Genomic DNA, 15,971 nt, shown 5'->3' with positions numbered 1-15,971 from the left:
TGAACCCCAAATGTTTAATGAGATAACCTGTGAAAGTGTCTTACACCCAGGGAATCTGCCATAAATGTTGGCTGCATAAGTCTGGATGACACAGTTTCTTAAACTTGGACTCATTCATTCACCTTCTATAGATATTTTGTAAGGAAAGATTTATACAGTAACACAAAGCATTAGTTTAAAGAATGAATGCTTTAGCATTGTTCAATGAAACAATTTTTTTTATCAGATAAAGAAAGAAAGAAACCTTAAAATTCCAAACAAAAAGAACTGATTAAAGTCAAGTGGAATTTTTTCAACCGTAAGAAAGGTAGACAAATAAATACTAAATCTGACTCACTGCAGGATGATTAGCCACTGGAGTCCTGCACAGTATTTTGCTGGCTTTATTTCATTTCACCTCTACCACCTAATGAAGCAGGCTAAGCATATTAACTAACCTTAATACATTAAGGTTAATGTATTAAGGTTAGTTAATACATTAACTTAATACACCCCATACATTAACTTAAAGTGCAAGTTATAAAACAATGTGTATACTATGATCTTATGTTACAAAAACACCTACACATTCAGACTTATATACATTTGAAATGCATACAATAAGATGTTAGTGGTTTTCTCTGAGTTGTAAGATTTTGAGCAAAGTAGGAAAATGTTTTTTAGGCTTCTTCTCTCTTCTGTCTCCAACGGGCATATTCTCTTTGTGTAATTTTTTTAAAAGGTAATTTGGACTTTATGCTTACTCAGGATCAGTGACTAGTGAAAAAAAAAAGACCATTTTTCAAAAGTTCCATTGGATTAAAAAAGTAGCACGTCATTATTTTGTTTATCTCTACAATTGTTTACCTAATTACAGCGCTCACACGCATCAGGTTGCAAGAGAGGGCATTGGAGCACAGGGGAAGAGAAAGATAAGTAGGTGGACAGAGACAAGGATGAAGAATATTTTGAAAAGATGGTTAATAACCCAACATATAGGTGACAGTAGAGAAATAGAGGGAGTGAAAGAAGAATGAAGTCACAGAGAAGAAAGGAAAAGGAAAATAAGAAGGAAGAAAAAGGTCCAGAAGAGAAAGCAAAATGTGCATTAGGGAGATGAGAAAGTATGGAACAAAAGAAGAAATGCATTAACAACAACAACAAAAAACCCAGCAACAGTGGAAGAGGAAGCTATTCCACCCTCTTATCTCTTAGTGAAGTGGAGAGTCCTGAAATAAGAGTAGAGCGAATCACTTCTCAAGTCTTTGGTCTTTTTGTCCTTGCTGCTACCCAGGAGAACTGGATGAAGAGTGCCCTGGGGGACCCTGACCCATGCCACAACTAGAGACTTGAAAGGGAAGGCGTTAACCCACCAGGTCATTTCCAGTTCTTTGCTTTCAGTCTTGGCAGCAAGTACAAGACCATCTTTGAAAAATGAAGAATAGTTACTGACGTACAAGTGCAAGTGGTGGCAACAAAGCACTCACTTTTATTTTTTAACTTTAATCTTCAGACATGGTAAAGGAGGTGAACCAGTTTCCCCAAAAATTGTACTCAAAAGAAGAAAGTATGAACATCAAAGCATCTACTAAAGTCCCTTCTCGATTCCTGTGAATACTTCCTTAGTTTGCCCTATTACGGCCCCCTTTCCCTGCCCTAAAGAATGAGAAACAATTGCTCTTTCCTCAATTTCCACAATTGTGATCCACAATTAGAAAGCATTTTATTACAGCCATTACTTTACAAGGTCAAAGACCAAGTCATATTTTTCATCTTTGTTATCCCAAGGTCTAGTGCAATTCTCAATAAATATTTGTTTAATGAAAAAATGAATTCCCAGTATATTATTAAGCCAAGCACCTGAGGGCACGCTTAAGGTGTTGGCAGGAAAAAAAGAAAAAGTAAAGAGGAAATAAAAGCAAGGTAGAGAGTTAGGTAGAGAGGTTGGGGAGAGAGCAGACGAAGGAGAGCTTGCCTCCATTCAGAAAAGGTAGTGTGCTTTCAACTGTTTTTTGAATGTTGACCCTCAGTGACACCCCAGTGACAACCCCTAGAACCTGGGGTTCTAGGTTGTCCACTTTTTACACTGTGATCAGAGTTAACTTAAAACTGTGCTTCCTTGATCGGTGTGAGAATTTACCAAATTGCAGCTTAATATTTTAATGATACACATTTTCTTCTATTTCTTTTTATTTTAGCTGTTTTCTGCCTCTAAGTGTAAAAAGTTGAAATCCAGCAAAAGTAAAGAACTTTGGATAACTTCCAGAAAATAACAAACAATTTTCTCTGAAAGGGAAAGGGATGTAGGTTGTAGTGATTAAAAGAAAAAAAAAAAAAACCCATGTTCTCTGCCACTCCTTCCATGGAGAAGTGGGCCTGTGTCCCCTTCCCTTGAATCTGGGCAGGCTTGTCATTGCTTTTAAAAGCAATAGAATAGGATGCAAAGGTGGTTCAGGGGTAGAATGCTCACCTTCCAATGTGGTAGAATGTGGGAGACCCGGGTTTGATTCCTGGACCATGTACCCACAAAAAAAGCAATAGAATATAGCAGAAGTGACCCTATATAACCTCTAAGCCTGGGTCATAAAGAATCATGCAACTTCGCTTGGTTCTCTTGACCGCCTGCTCTCTGAAAGTGCTCTCTCAGCTCCAAGCTCCTCAGAACGTGGCCACCAGGCATGGAGAGGTCCAAGTCACATGCAAAGGCCACATGCAGGCACTCCAATTTCCAACCCCGCTGAGCCCAGCCTGAGTGGAGCCAGTCATACAAGTGAGGAAGCTTCTAAATGACACCACCCTCCAGCGATTTGAGTCTTCCCAGCTGAGGCCCCAGACATTACCCAGCAGAAACCAGACACCCCTCCCTTGTCATGTCCAAATTCTTGACCCATAGAATCAGAGTGAATATAATGAAATAGATGTTGTTTTATGCTACCAAGTTTGGGGTGGTTTGTTATGCTGCAATAAATATTGGAACATTGGGGAGCAGAAAAAAATGATCAGGCAACAATTATTACTGTAACTTAACTCTGATCACAGCGTAAAAAGTGGACAACCTAGAACCCCAGGTTCTAGGGGTTGTCACTGGGGTGTCACTGAGGGTCAACATTCAAAAAACAGTTGGAAGCACACTGCCTTTTCTGAATGGAGGCAAGCTCTTCTTCGTCTGCTCTCCCCCCAGTCTCTCTACCTAACTCTCTACCTTTGTTTTATTTCCCCTATACTTTTTTTTTTTCCTGCCAACACCTTAAGCGCGCCCTCAGGTGCCTGGCTTAATAGTGTACTGGGAATTCATTTTTTCATTAAACAAATGTTTATTGAGAATTGCACTAGACTTTGGGATGAGAAATCTGACTTGGTCTTTGACCTTGTAAAGTAATGACTGTAATAAAATACTTTCAAATTGTGGCTCATACTCCATTAGTGGCCAAGAAATGAACCCTCTGGATCCTAGCAAACATTTAAGGCCTATAAAATAAAACAGTAGACAATAGGCTATAAAAATAAAACAACAACAACACAAGCACTGCAGTTATGAGGGTGAATATTATTTCATTTTTACACACAAACACACACACTATGTACATAGTATAGCTCCATCTTAAAAGTTTGAGAAACAAAGGTTAATAGCTATTCTGAAGTAAATTGAATCCTGAAATACAACAACCTGAACAAGATTGGGCTTAGAATATTTGCAATATAGTGTTTGACTTTGGGTCACAGAGCCAATCTCAGAATTAATCATGTCCAATAATATTGGCTTTTTGCTTCTAATTTTTGCGTGTATTGTCTGAAAGGGCTGTTCTGGTATTTCAAGCATTGTTTTTGGTAAACAGCTGTCTTTGGAGGAAACTCATGCATGCATCATTCTGTATTTGAGCATCACACAGTTAAATGTTTCAGAACTTGAGTCAATCTATTCACTGGTTTAATCGCTGAGAACATGGAATTATCATGACCTCTGGCATTTATCTTTGCCTACAATTCTAGAAGCAGTCATATCGTACCAAACACAAGCTCGGGAGCCCAAGCAAAAAGTTAGCTGCCTGTGTAATCATCTTGTTATAGCCCCTATCCAACAGTCAGCGGTAAACATTAAATAACATGTCATAAAACCCACCGACATCTGAGTAATTCTGGTGTCACTCACTCCCTGAATCTCTTGTGCTCCCTCTCATTTATGTGACTCAAATTGAGACAGGCTTTTTTTCTTTTTTCTTCCTCCTGAAATAAACATATATACTCTTCCAAGTTTCAGCCAGCAGAAAAACACCAAATGATTTTATATGATAGCTCCCATCCGATTCCCAAACTCTAATTCAAACGTTCTAAAACCAACCAAAAACGTGTTGAGAGAAGACTGTAGAATGTCTATTCCTAATTTACTTGGAGTCACTAAGAGCAAAGGTACCATGACAGAAGTGGGGTGGCCTTGATAGGAAAGGAAAGGCTGGCTAAATCCCAGCACTGATGCGTGCGCCTGTGCAAGTGCATGCTTTAGTTTTCACAAGTTGGATTTGATGGATTGAGAAAGGGCTGAGAGAGCCCAAGAGGCAGACTTCCCATTCTATCCCAACCAACACTGAGGCCCCAACTGTCCAGGCACATCACATGGATATCATCCTGCCCTTCGCTCAACATTGGCCTTTGCCTTCAATTACTGAATCAGGGAAAATCCAACGTGTTCCTAAAGTAAATATTAATAATACTCATAATCTTCAAGGTTATTGGCATGGAGAAACCTGAAATATGGGGTCTGGAGGAGGACCATAAAACACTCTTGGTGCACATGTTGCCAGCACACGGAAGGTGACATATTTTATTATTATTATTATTTTTAACATGGGCAGGCACCAGGAATCGAAGCCGGGTCCTCTGGCATAGAAGGTGACATATCTTAAAGCCTTTTTCCTGTTCGTCACAATTCTTGCTCCAACCGCTCGTCTTCGTGGGTTGCTCTCACCATACGGATATGGAGTTCTGACTGCAAACAGTTGTTTGTACTCATTGTGCCTTGGTTATTAGAAAATATGTTACCACGGTGGAGTGTGATCATCTTAAACTTTCCCTCCATTTAATGAAAAAAGGGGGTTGGGGACTGTCATGGTTAGGGACAGGTGTCAACTTGGCCAAGTTGTGGTACCTGTTTATCTGATTGGGCAAGCACTGGCCTGTCTGTTGCAATGAGGACATTTCATAGGATTAGGTCATGATCACATCAGCTACATCCACAGCTGATTCTATTTGTAATCAGCCAAAGGAGAGTGTCTTCTGCAATTAGTGATGCTAAATGCAATCATGGGAAGCCTTTTAAGGAGGACTCAGAGGAGACAGGTTCCATTCCTGCTTTGGCTGGTGAGCCTCTCCTGTGGAGTTCATCCAGGCCATCCATCAGAGTCGTCGGCTTCGCAGCCTGCCCTGTGGATTTTGGACTCTGCGTTCCTACGGTCACGTGAGACACTTTCATAAATTTTATATTTGCAAGTGTTCCCTGTTGATTCTGTCTCTCTAGAGAACCCTAACTAATACAAGGACAGAAATAGGGGAATACCGACAAGGTTTCTAAGTCATGCACAAGTTTTCCTTAATGAAAAATTTACAGTAGGTATTGAAGCCGAGAATTCTTTCTGCTGCTATGTGACGCTGCTCCCAAGAGCCGAGTGCCTGACATAAGGAGCTCAGGATGGGTGAGTCACACAGACAGTAATGGATCCTACCCCAGGGTGAAATAAAGCAAAACTCACTTTCTCAGATTTGAACAATCACATAATTTGGAATAAATTATCTCTAGCCAACCAACACTTTGATTGTTGGAAGGTATTTGCTCCGTGAGAATTAAAACATCACTATTGACTTTCAAATTGCATTACTGTTTGATCACCCACATAATTTACTTGTATACTAAAAGGTGTTAAAGGATCCTATTATTTCTTTCCCTCTCCCTCACTATTCCTGTGTACTTGAGATAAAATCCTACAGCTGACCACATTCTCCAAAATAGGGCCCCTATTCCAAATGGAGAGTACTTAAATCCATGGGACCGGGTTTAAATATAATTTTATGAAATCTCATGAATCTTTTAAAAAAAATTTGGTCAGCTTCCAATACAGCATAGAAATTATATGTATGCATGTGCATGCATATATTTATGTTGGAAAAGACCATTAATTGGTTGTGGAGGACTGAAAGCCAACAGAAACTTTTTAAAACAAATAATTTAAGACTCTAAGAAAAGCATTCCACAATTTCTCCATGGTAAAGATTCTGCATGTGTACATGCAAATCCTGGTGATTGAATTGACCCTTCATACATATTTTTTTTTGGCATGGGCAGGCACCAGGAATCGAACCAGGTCTTCAGCACAGCAGGCAAGAAGTCTGCCTGCTGAGCCACCATGACCCGCCTGCATACATAATTTATTAAGCAACTAATTGAACTTTCTATCTTTCAAAGGAAACTGCATCATATGAAATCCACAAACTTAGAACGCCCCATTATGAAGTTTATGGAAGACACTGCAGGGAGACAACAAAGATGGAGCACAGTTTTTGGGTATAAGAATCCTGATAAGGGGAAAAGACAAATTAACACAAATAGTTAAACAACAACAAGAAAAAAATGGTTTGAGGCAGCAATTAAGAGATTCAGGTCCAGATTAGCTAACAAATGAATCTAAGAGACAATTATCCAAAGAGGCAATCACTCCTCCAGCAGCAGAGGGGAGGCGTGGAGATTTAGAAGAGGGCTAAATTAAGAAACTAATCTCCAAAATTGGGGTTAAGATTACTTTAGGCAAATAGCCAAGGTTTCTTCCAGCTCAAACAATTTAGGATTGCTAGAGAGAACTGGGAAGGTAGCATCCTTCAATGGCACTTATTTTAATGATGTAGCTTCCACTTCTGTTTTTGTCTCACAACCTCAGCTCCCTGAAGAAAGGAGTATGTCATTTGATCTCTTTATCCCTAGGACCTAATCTAGTATCTGAAATCTAACCTTCCAGGTTAGTAAAGCTGCAGGAGGGAGACAAGGTGTATTAGTTAGGGTTCTCTAGAGAAACAGAATCAACAGGGAACACTTGCAAATATAAAATTTATGAAAGTGTCTCACGTGACCGTAGGAGTGCACAGTCCAAAATCCACAGGGCAGGCTGCGAAGCCGATGACTCCAATGGATGGTCTGGACGAACTCCACAGGAGAGGCTCACCAGCCAAAGCAGGAATGCAACCTGTCTCCTCTGAGTCCTCCTTAAAAGGCTTCCCATGATTGGATTTAGCATCACTCATTGCAGAAGACACTCCCCTTTGGCTGATTACAAAAGAAATCAGCTGTGGATGTAGCTGACGTGATCATGACCTAATCCTATGAAATGTCCTCATTGCAACAGACAGGCCAGCGCTTGCCCAATCAGATGAACAGTTTGATATGGGTTACAATTCCACAATTTTAGGTTTTTAGTTCTAGCTGTTCTAAGATACTGATGTCTACAAGAAATATCAATATAATGATTCAGCAATCATACTCATTTATTGAACCCTACCTTCTCTGTATAATTCCACCATCACCTTTGATCTTTATCCCAGTCTTTAGGGGTACTTGGCCTATGCCCATTCTAAGTTTTTACGTTGGAAGGGGCTGTCAGTAATATAGGGTAGGGAGATAGAACTAGCTGATTGTTCTGGAAAGGCTGGCCCCTCTAGATTTCAGGTCTTATTTGGTCCAGGGACCCATCTGGGGGATTTAGGTTTCTGGAAAGTTACCCTAGTGCATGGAACCTTTGTAGAATCTTACATAATGCCCTAGGTGTTCTTTAGGATTGGCTGGAATGGTTTTGGTTGGGGTTTGGCAAGTTATGATAGGTAGCAATGTCTAACTGAAGCTTGCATAAGAGTGACTTTCAGAGTAGCCTCTCAAGTCTATTTACGGGCAAGGTATATTTGAAGAACATGCTGTCAAGCAGCTCACCTGGACTAGACTGAGACACAGCTCAACTGTCAGGTTAGGGAAGTAAGTCTGGCTTCATTCTCTCTCAGAAATGGTGGAAACCAATCAGAATGGTACCTCCAACAAGGAAGCAATCAGAGAGCCTGTGTCCACAAGCCAATAAGTAGTCATAGAATGGTTTTTCATCAGATGGCAGAATAAAGGGGAAACTCCAGAGATGCTCATACTTCTGGTGGGCAATATTCCTCCAAGTGTGATACTAAGACCAACTATACTTGTTAAACACATCGTGTGACATAGGAAATCAGAATCTTTAGATTTGAGGCTGTAATTTACAATTAAGTCTGAAAACTGCTGCTTGGGAAGACTAGAAATGACAAAGCTTTAGTACTAAAAACAAAGTCTTGCAGGACCCTGTGAATATGCTAGAAAACCACAGAGTTGTACATTCTAATTGGGTAGATATTATGGTACGTGAATTATATCTCAATAAAGATGTTAAAAAAATAAAGCAAACTTCATATACATATGATTCTGTGACCATCTGGAACCAAATATACAGGGTCAAATTATAAACAAAAGTGAGTGAAAAAGTCATATTTGGGATACTCTTATTTAAAGCATGACTTTTATCAATTAGTATGAATCTAGTCCATCATTGACTGAAAACTCAATGGGGACAGGGTCTTAATTAACTCTGTCACCCCAGCACATGTTTAACTGATGAATGTGGGCAAATAATTTTCACCCCTCTTGCACGCCTGTGCCTCAGTCTTTAGGGAAGTTTTACAGATATATATATTTTAATTATTTTTACTTTTCCACGAACATGTTACACAGTTCTCAGATTCTAAATTAGGAATGCCTGGATCCCAAATATGACATATTCAAAGGAGAAGTTAAAATTGGATATAGGTTAATAGGTAATTAAATATTAACATTTTACTAGGCCATGCAAATTGTCAAATTTGACAAGACATCACTTTGGAAATAATTAAAATGAGTGGTTTTATTCAACTGCATTTTATTCAAATGATAACATGATAAAATTTTATCATTACCACTCTGTGGTAATTAGATTCAGTTTTCAACTTGGCTAGGTGAAGGTGCCTAGTTATGTTGCTGTGGACATCAGTCAATGATACGTAAACCTCATCTGTTGCTCATTACATCTGCGGTCAGTTAGGAGGTGTGCCTGCTGCAAGGAATGATGTTTGATTTAATTGGCTGGTGCTTAAATGAGAGAGCTCAATGTAGCAATGCCTCATCTCAGCACTCGCAGCTCAGCCCAGGCCTTTGAAGATGCAGAAAGAGATCACCTGGGGAAAGTTGTTGGAACCTAGAGGCCTGGAGAGAAGGCCAGCAGAGATCACCCTGAGCCTTCCCACATAAGGAAGAACTTCAGATGAAAGTTAGCTGCCTTTCCTCTGAAGAACTAATAAAATAAATCCACTTTTATTAAAAGCTAATCTATCTCTGGTGTGTTGCATTCCAGCAGCTCATACGTAAAATGAGGTTTACATATCATTGACTGATGTCCACAGCAACATAACTAGGCACCTTCACCTGGCCAAGTTGAAAACTGAATCTAATTACTACAGAGTGGTAATGATAACTAGAACACACTCTTAGTATAGTTGTTAAAGAAATTAATAAATAGTAAGCTTTCTGAAGGCACACATTTAAAGAAGACTATTCTTTAGCTCCATTTTCTCCTTTGAATGAAAAGTGTGATCAAGCATTTATCAGTCTTTATGTTTTCCTTAAAACACCCTTCCATTCTTCTCCTCTCCACAATTAATCCCTTTCCTGTGGTTCCTACCATATATTGACAATTCCCCAAACATGGTGAATTCAAACTAATCACAGAGAAATCTTTTAGTTTAATCATATGTCGTCAATTTCACTCAAAACTGCCTCACAGCAACCGAATGGTTTTAGGATAAAGTTCAAAATCCTTAACATGGGACCAATCTCAGCTCTGTTGCTCACATCCCTGAACCTTAATTGTATGCTCTGTAAAATGGAGCAGATCTTAGAAAACCTGGCTCATAGGGATATGGTGAGGATTTGAATAAAATACATTGCGGATATAAAACACTTAGCAGAGGGCCTGCTATAGAGCAAGCCTCCAACAAATGTTCAGAGCAGTTGTCAACTACCCCTCAAATAACTCCCCAGCTGGCCATCCAGGACACCTACAACTCACAAGAGGAGTTCTATCTTGGAATGAATAAATTTCCAGTTTAGGTTCGTAAACTTCAGTTCAGACTGACTTCTGACTCCCCTCTTCTCTTCTATAATTACGTGGTAGATGCTACTGTTTCCTCAAAATCTGTGCCCACTTAAAGGCTTTCTCCTCCACTAGACCATGAACGTAGGGAACGCAGTGCATTCATCTCACTGAATGCATTCATCTCACTATGCTCTTTGCAGAGCCCAGTGCTGAAAGCACTAGAGTTTAAATGAATTCAATACAACATTTGAGTATTCTCCTGATCTGATATCAGTGCCATTGGACCGTGATGAGGGTAATATGCTAAAATGCTTAGTGTGTGCTCTCTCTCTCACCCTCTCTCTTTATGTGTGTATAAATAAACACATACATAAATCTTTGGCAAAAAACAAATTCCATTTGAAGAAAAGTAAAATGCACAATTCACTTTTTGTTTTTTGTTTTCTCTTTTTTCTCTTTTTCTTACTTTCTCTTTCTCCCTCCTACTGTCCTTCCCTCCCCACACCCCACACCCCTCATTTTCAGGATATCACCTGGAAACATAACACTTTCTGGGGCATATTTTGAATTTGTAAAAAAGAAGTTGAATCTTAATTTTCTCCCCTCCATCCCACCCTCCTACCCCACCCCACCCAGATACCCTAAAACACTTAAGTCATGACCCGTTACGCAAATGAAAAAGTGGTTTGCGTAACATGAGAAGAGTAAGGAGAGGTGCCTTCCCAAACAAAGCTCTTGGAAGAGGATGGCAAGCATCCATCAGTCAAGGAATTTGTTAGCTTGGCAGGCCAGGGCTAGAGAATTTGTTTTCTACTTTGAAATGACTGATGATTTTTATCTATGGCACAGGGAAGGAGACCTTCGCACATACAGGTGAAAACCAGCAACTAAGAACATGCACAAGTTTCAAAAATTAGTCACTGGTTACCATGGTAATGCAAATGTTATCTAGCAACTGGTCGGGCTGTAAGTAACCTAGATGATGCTAAATACGTTGTTTTAAAAGAGGAAAAGGGGCTAAAGCCGCAGGTCTCTATTTTTAGCAATACTCCCAAGGCACTAGGTGGACCAAAGCAGCAGACTGCAGGCAGCCCCCTGTCTGAATTCTGCGGAACCAAGATTCACGGCCCCCCCTGCCCGCTCTGAGCTCTGGGCCACATGCGCAGCTGCACCAGTAACAGCTGCAGGAGGAAAAGCAAAGACATTTTATTTACAAACAGAGGGCTCTGATTGGGAAGATTAGTCTTCTCATTCCCTGAAGCCTTGATAAAAGAAGAATCTCTGCCATTGCCCCTTGAGGAGGGACGGGCCAATGACAGACAGTCCCTTTGAAACCCAACATTAAAAATTTCTTCAGGCAAGCCAAAATTTCCCAGAAAATGACTCATATAATGCCCAATAAAATAATATTTTCCCCACTGTTCGGAGCAATTTGAATTTTTTGAGTACGTATTCATTTTAATTAGAAAAAAGCATAAATATATGATTTTGGGGGGGTGGTAGAGGTGGGGGTGGTGCATGGTCCAGGGATTGAACCTGGGTCTCTGGCATGGAAAGCAAGCATTCTATCACTGACCCACCAGGATATTTTTGTTTTTGTGTTTTTCAATTCTAGAAAACAGTCAGGCACTCACGCTCCTAAGTCAAACCTTGTACTCAAGTTCTGTGGATGACACATTGCCCTGAACACATCGCTGCCACCTGCTTAGAAAAGAGTTTCCAAGAATAGCGTTTCTCTAAGGGGTTCCAGGTTGTCTCCAATTGGAAACTCCCTGAAGGGCTCTTTAAAATCCAAAATCCCAGGCCATATTCAAAGCATAGGCCTACTAAATCTGAATTGCTTGGGATAGCAACTAAAAAGCTACAATTTTTTTTTTTTTAAAGCTTCTCCCTGGGTTGTTGTGTTCCCCAAGAACCCATTCTAAGGAATCTCCAATTACCTGAGTGCCACAGACAATGATGACAGAAGACAGGACAGCCACTGGGATACAAGAAACCCAAACCCAGCAACAAGGATTAATCAAAGCCAAGGCTAATTGTTCCAGTGGCTTTCAACCATTTTGACCATGACCCAGGATAAAACCCAGTACAATATACATATATTACATACATGTATACATGAAGCTAATATTTCACAAACAGCACAGGTAGTATGCTCTAATATATTCTATTCTGTTACACCCCATTTAAAAAAATACTTTGCAGCCAACTAAATCGATGTACTACCCACTAACAGGTGATGAGCTAAGTTCAAAAAGCCCCATAGCACTTCATTTGTTCTACAATTGAATCATTTTAAAATATTTACACTTTTTATCACTATGGCCCAAAGAGCAGAAAACCATCCAATCTATTCAAAGATGAAACAACGTTTGAGTTACTTTAAAAGGTGATCCAAGTCGAAATGACACAATCTTGAGTTTAAGGTTATCAACTGTGACACATTTAACTGCTAAGATTTTCCTTTTATCTATTCAGTAAATGCAAATTGCATAGATGAGATTATAAAATAAATGAAAAACATTAAGAAAAGCAAAAGGAAACTAAGTCTTTGTACAATGACTTAATGGAGCTGGTGAAATTAATAAACACAGCGCATGCCAGGAAATCTAGCCCACTTATTAACTCTAGCCTTTCCAGAAATCAAGGTGAAGAGGAAAACATGACCAGTTATCAACTTCAGTGTCCATCTAGGTAAAAAAAGAAAGCTTTTTTCTGAGAAGCACTTCCTAGCCTCTGGTTATCTTCCCTCTTGGTTCTGAGTTCCTCACCCACACAGCGAATGAGTCACAAGTGGAAACAGGGCTCTTGTTACTGCCTCCACCCTCCACCACCACCATCAAGTCACTGATCCATGGAAAAACATGGTCACTCTAGGGACTGTTGATTGGGACAAAGCCTGCCAGACACTGGAGCCAAAGGTCACCTGATTCTCCACCCTCCCAGGGCACACTGGACTTCAGGACCTTGTCCCAGTGACAGTTTTTCATAAGACTGTTCTTTCCTTCCTCCCCAACCCCACAGGGTCATGAGTTCTAGGAGGACAGTACAGACTCCTACGCCTTCCAGTGAGCTCTCGATAAAACTGAGCAGAATGCTAAACTCTTCTAGAGGTTTCCACAAGACAAAGTCATAGACGCACAAAGATGTGGGCTTGCTTCTCGCGTCTATCATTTACCAGCCATGAGACTTTCTTTGGTCAAGCCGTTTGACCTCTACAGTTCAGCTTCTTATCTGTTAACTGACAACTGACGCCAATAGTGTTTATATCGCATCTTAGTCTTAAGGAAGAAATCAACAAACAGATATAATGTGCCCAGCCCGGTTCCTGGCATGCAGTACTGCTGAATAGATGCTAGCTTTCCCTTTCCATATCAGGGATCTCTTAGGCATTAATTTTACTGCTGCCATGACTTTTTAAAATTTTACTGCCATCTTCACAACTCCCTCCTTGTCCTCAAAGCATACTGAAGAGACTCAAAAATCACCCAAGATGAAAACAGTGTTCCCAAGAGTCAGAGAACATCCTCAATGCCTCCAGGGGGAACACTGGAAACGTTTCTTATGACTTTTCAAGTACAGGGAGTTAAGGTTGCTCTGAAAAAATAATCCAAGAAAGGAGAGCCAGACTAATTTGATCAAAGTGTCAAATAAATGCTTCAACTAAACGATAAGAAAGAGAGGTAAATAGTACATTCGCTGTAAGAAGGCAACTGCTGTTGCTAAAACAGGACTTGGAAACATATTTGGTCTTCACTCTTGAATGAGCTACATATCGTCTTGTTAATACTACAGTAACAGTTGTTTGTTTTGCAGATTTTATTTTCATGGACTGTAGAGGCCTAAAATTTAGAACACATGTTAGGCCAGGAAAAAAGGGAACAGCAGTAATGGCTTATTGTTCTTAACTGTACGTGTCCCAGATTGAGTTGGCTTACCTTTTCTGTGATATAGAAGTTTGAGCTATCAGCATGTTGCAGTGCAAAATATTCATGGTTGGCAAGAGACCACCTTAAAAACACAAACATAAACTGATCAGAGAAGTGGTCATTTCATATTTTTAGTGTTAGATGAATCAAGCTCCCTTTGATTGAAATTGGGCCCGTCTCAACACACACCACAATGCATTACTTCACACAAAATGGCAATGACCCACTATTGATTACCTGGGATCAATCATTACATATCCGATAATATATTACATTTACCAGGCCTTGTGTAATGCCTACTGCTCATCATTAAGCACTTCATCTCCATGAGGGGCAAGGAGAGGATTAAAATATACTTTCTCCCCTATGGTGAAGGAGTAGAGCAGAGAGAGGAGAACAAAGGAAATGAATGCAATTTAAATTCCTGAAAATTGGCACATTTCAATTGTCTCTATTCTGCAATCCCCAATCAGTATACTTGCTGCATACTGGAACATTCCAGTTAAGTATTCCAGGCCTCATATAAATCCCAGGTAAAACGCTAGTCATAGCTCTGCTTTAAAAGTCAAAAAAGTTCTTGCAACTTCCATGTGTGTTTTTCCCTGAGGTTGTTAAAAGCAGCCAAAGCAAAGTAGGGAAGCCGCAGGAGTGTGAAGTTCCACATGGCACTGCAATTACCCACTGCCTTGTCTTTTAAATTTCTTTACCTTCCAAGGGATTCTGAGTGCCCCCTCAATTTATACAAGTTGAAGTGCGTGTTTAACTGTAGGAGCCCTTGAACTGTTCCCTGGTGGGTGAGATGAATGGGCCACAACTTCTCAAAATAAATAAAACCAACCCCAATGTGCACACACCAGCTATTTCACCCAATCTGCTCACTGAGGAGCAACTGTAAATGTTAGTGGAAAAGGGTGGGTAAATCTTATGGAATAATTCTTGGTGACTTTGGGCTGGTCAAGTAATGACTTATGAATGATATTATACTATTGCACAGGAAATAGTTCATTTGCCTGCCAATTTGTGGCTAGGAGTGTCTTCAGATGAGTCCTGAGTGGCACTTACCCATCACAGACTTCCTTTATTATTGCAGACAGTGGTTTTTTCTGCAAAATAACACAAAAAAAAAAGGGAATGCTTTCTGTTAGTTTCATACCATTTTAAATTAAAAAAAGAAGAAGGGCAGCCTGATGAAAAGATGTCTAAGCAAGGAGAATTTATAGTTTCTATCCTTATTTACTGTATATGAGACTTTTATTTTTCTCAAGGTAATAACCTACAAACCATCACCACAAAATTTATTAATGATTTATTACCCTTGTGGTCCTTTTTATCCATACACAGCACTATTGGTTGAATAAGATGTATACAAATTTAACTTAGCAGCATTAAAATCAGGATGAAAATATAGCAAACGATGTCAAATCATAACCCAGATTCCTCAGTACAGAACATGCATCAGGCAACCAGCAGTTTAGTCATATACAAGCTTGGCTTCATGGTGCTTTTTTATGACAACATGTCTCAAATAGAGAATGAGGCATCGCAAAACAGTTCCTACAAAGGGCACAGAATTCTTCCCCCACCGTGGCCCTGGTAAATGCCAACCGTGCAGCAGCTTGAGCTGGACACACTCCAGCAAAGGGACCATGACACCGTGTGCCTTGGTATCAACTGGCGAGCAGACAGCAGCTGTGCTCTGATGCCTACAGCCCCAACTGGGCTCTGCCAGCCCCCGGAGAGAAGGAATGCTGCAAAAGGACAAACAAGCCCTCCTAGAGATGTTGAAACTCTTTGCTTTGGATGCAAACAGCCTCTGCCTCCTGGGGTGAGGGGTAGCGTATCAACCCAAAGAACGAGTCACAGACAAGAAATGAGCAGGAAGAGT

The 15,971-nt window shown here is 40.1% G+C and overlaps 1 protein-coding gene across 11 annotated transcripts in view; it reads right to left on the bottom strand.

Moving 5' to 3' along the window:
• Positions 1–15,971, bottom strand: part of ELMO1 (engulfment and cell motility 1) — a 577,880-nt gene that overhangs the window by 437,712 nt on the left and 124,197 nt on the right. For 9 of the 11 annotated variants that reach the window (XM_077119654.1, XM_077119621.1, XM_077119663.1 and 6 more), the window contains 2 exons: positions 15,149–15,189; positions 14,096–14,168 (listed from right to left, as the gene is read on the bottom strand). The exons of 1 other annotated variant lie outside the window; for it this stretch is intronic. In XM_077119654.1, the coding sequence (XP_076975769.1) occupies positions 14,096–14,168; positions 15,149–15,189 (114 nt within the window). The remainder of the gene's footprint in view (positions 1–14,095; positions 14,169–15,148; positions 15,190–15,971) is intronic. One more of the 11 variants, XM_077119681.1, reaches the window with a different exon arrangement.

Source organism: Tamandua tetradactyla, chromosome 1 (genome assembly GCF_023851605.1).
Source record: "Tamandua tetradactyla isolate mTamTet1 chromosome 1, mTamTet1.pri, whole genome shotgun sequence".
Taxonomy (NCBI): domain Eukaryota; kingdom Metazoa; phylum Chordata; class Mammalia; order Pilosa; family Myrmecophagidae; genus Tamandua; species Tamandua tetradactyla.
Note: the sequence above shows the minus strand (reverse complement) of the source record. Positions and strands in the feature narration are given on the sequence as shown.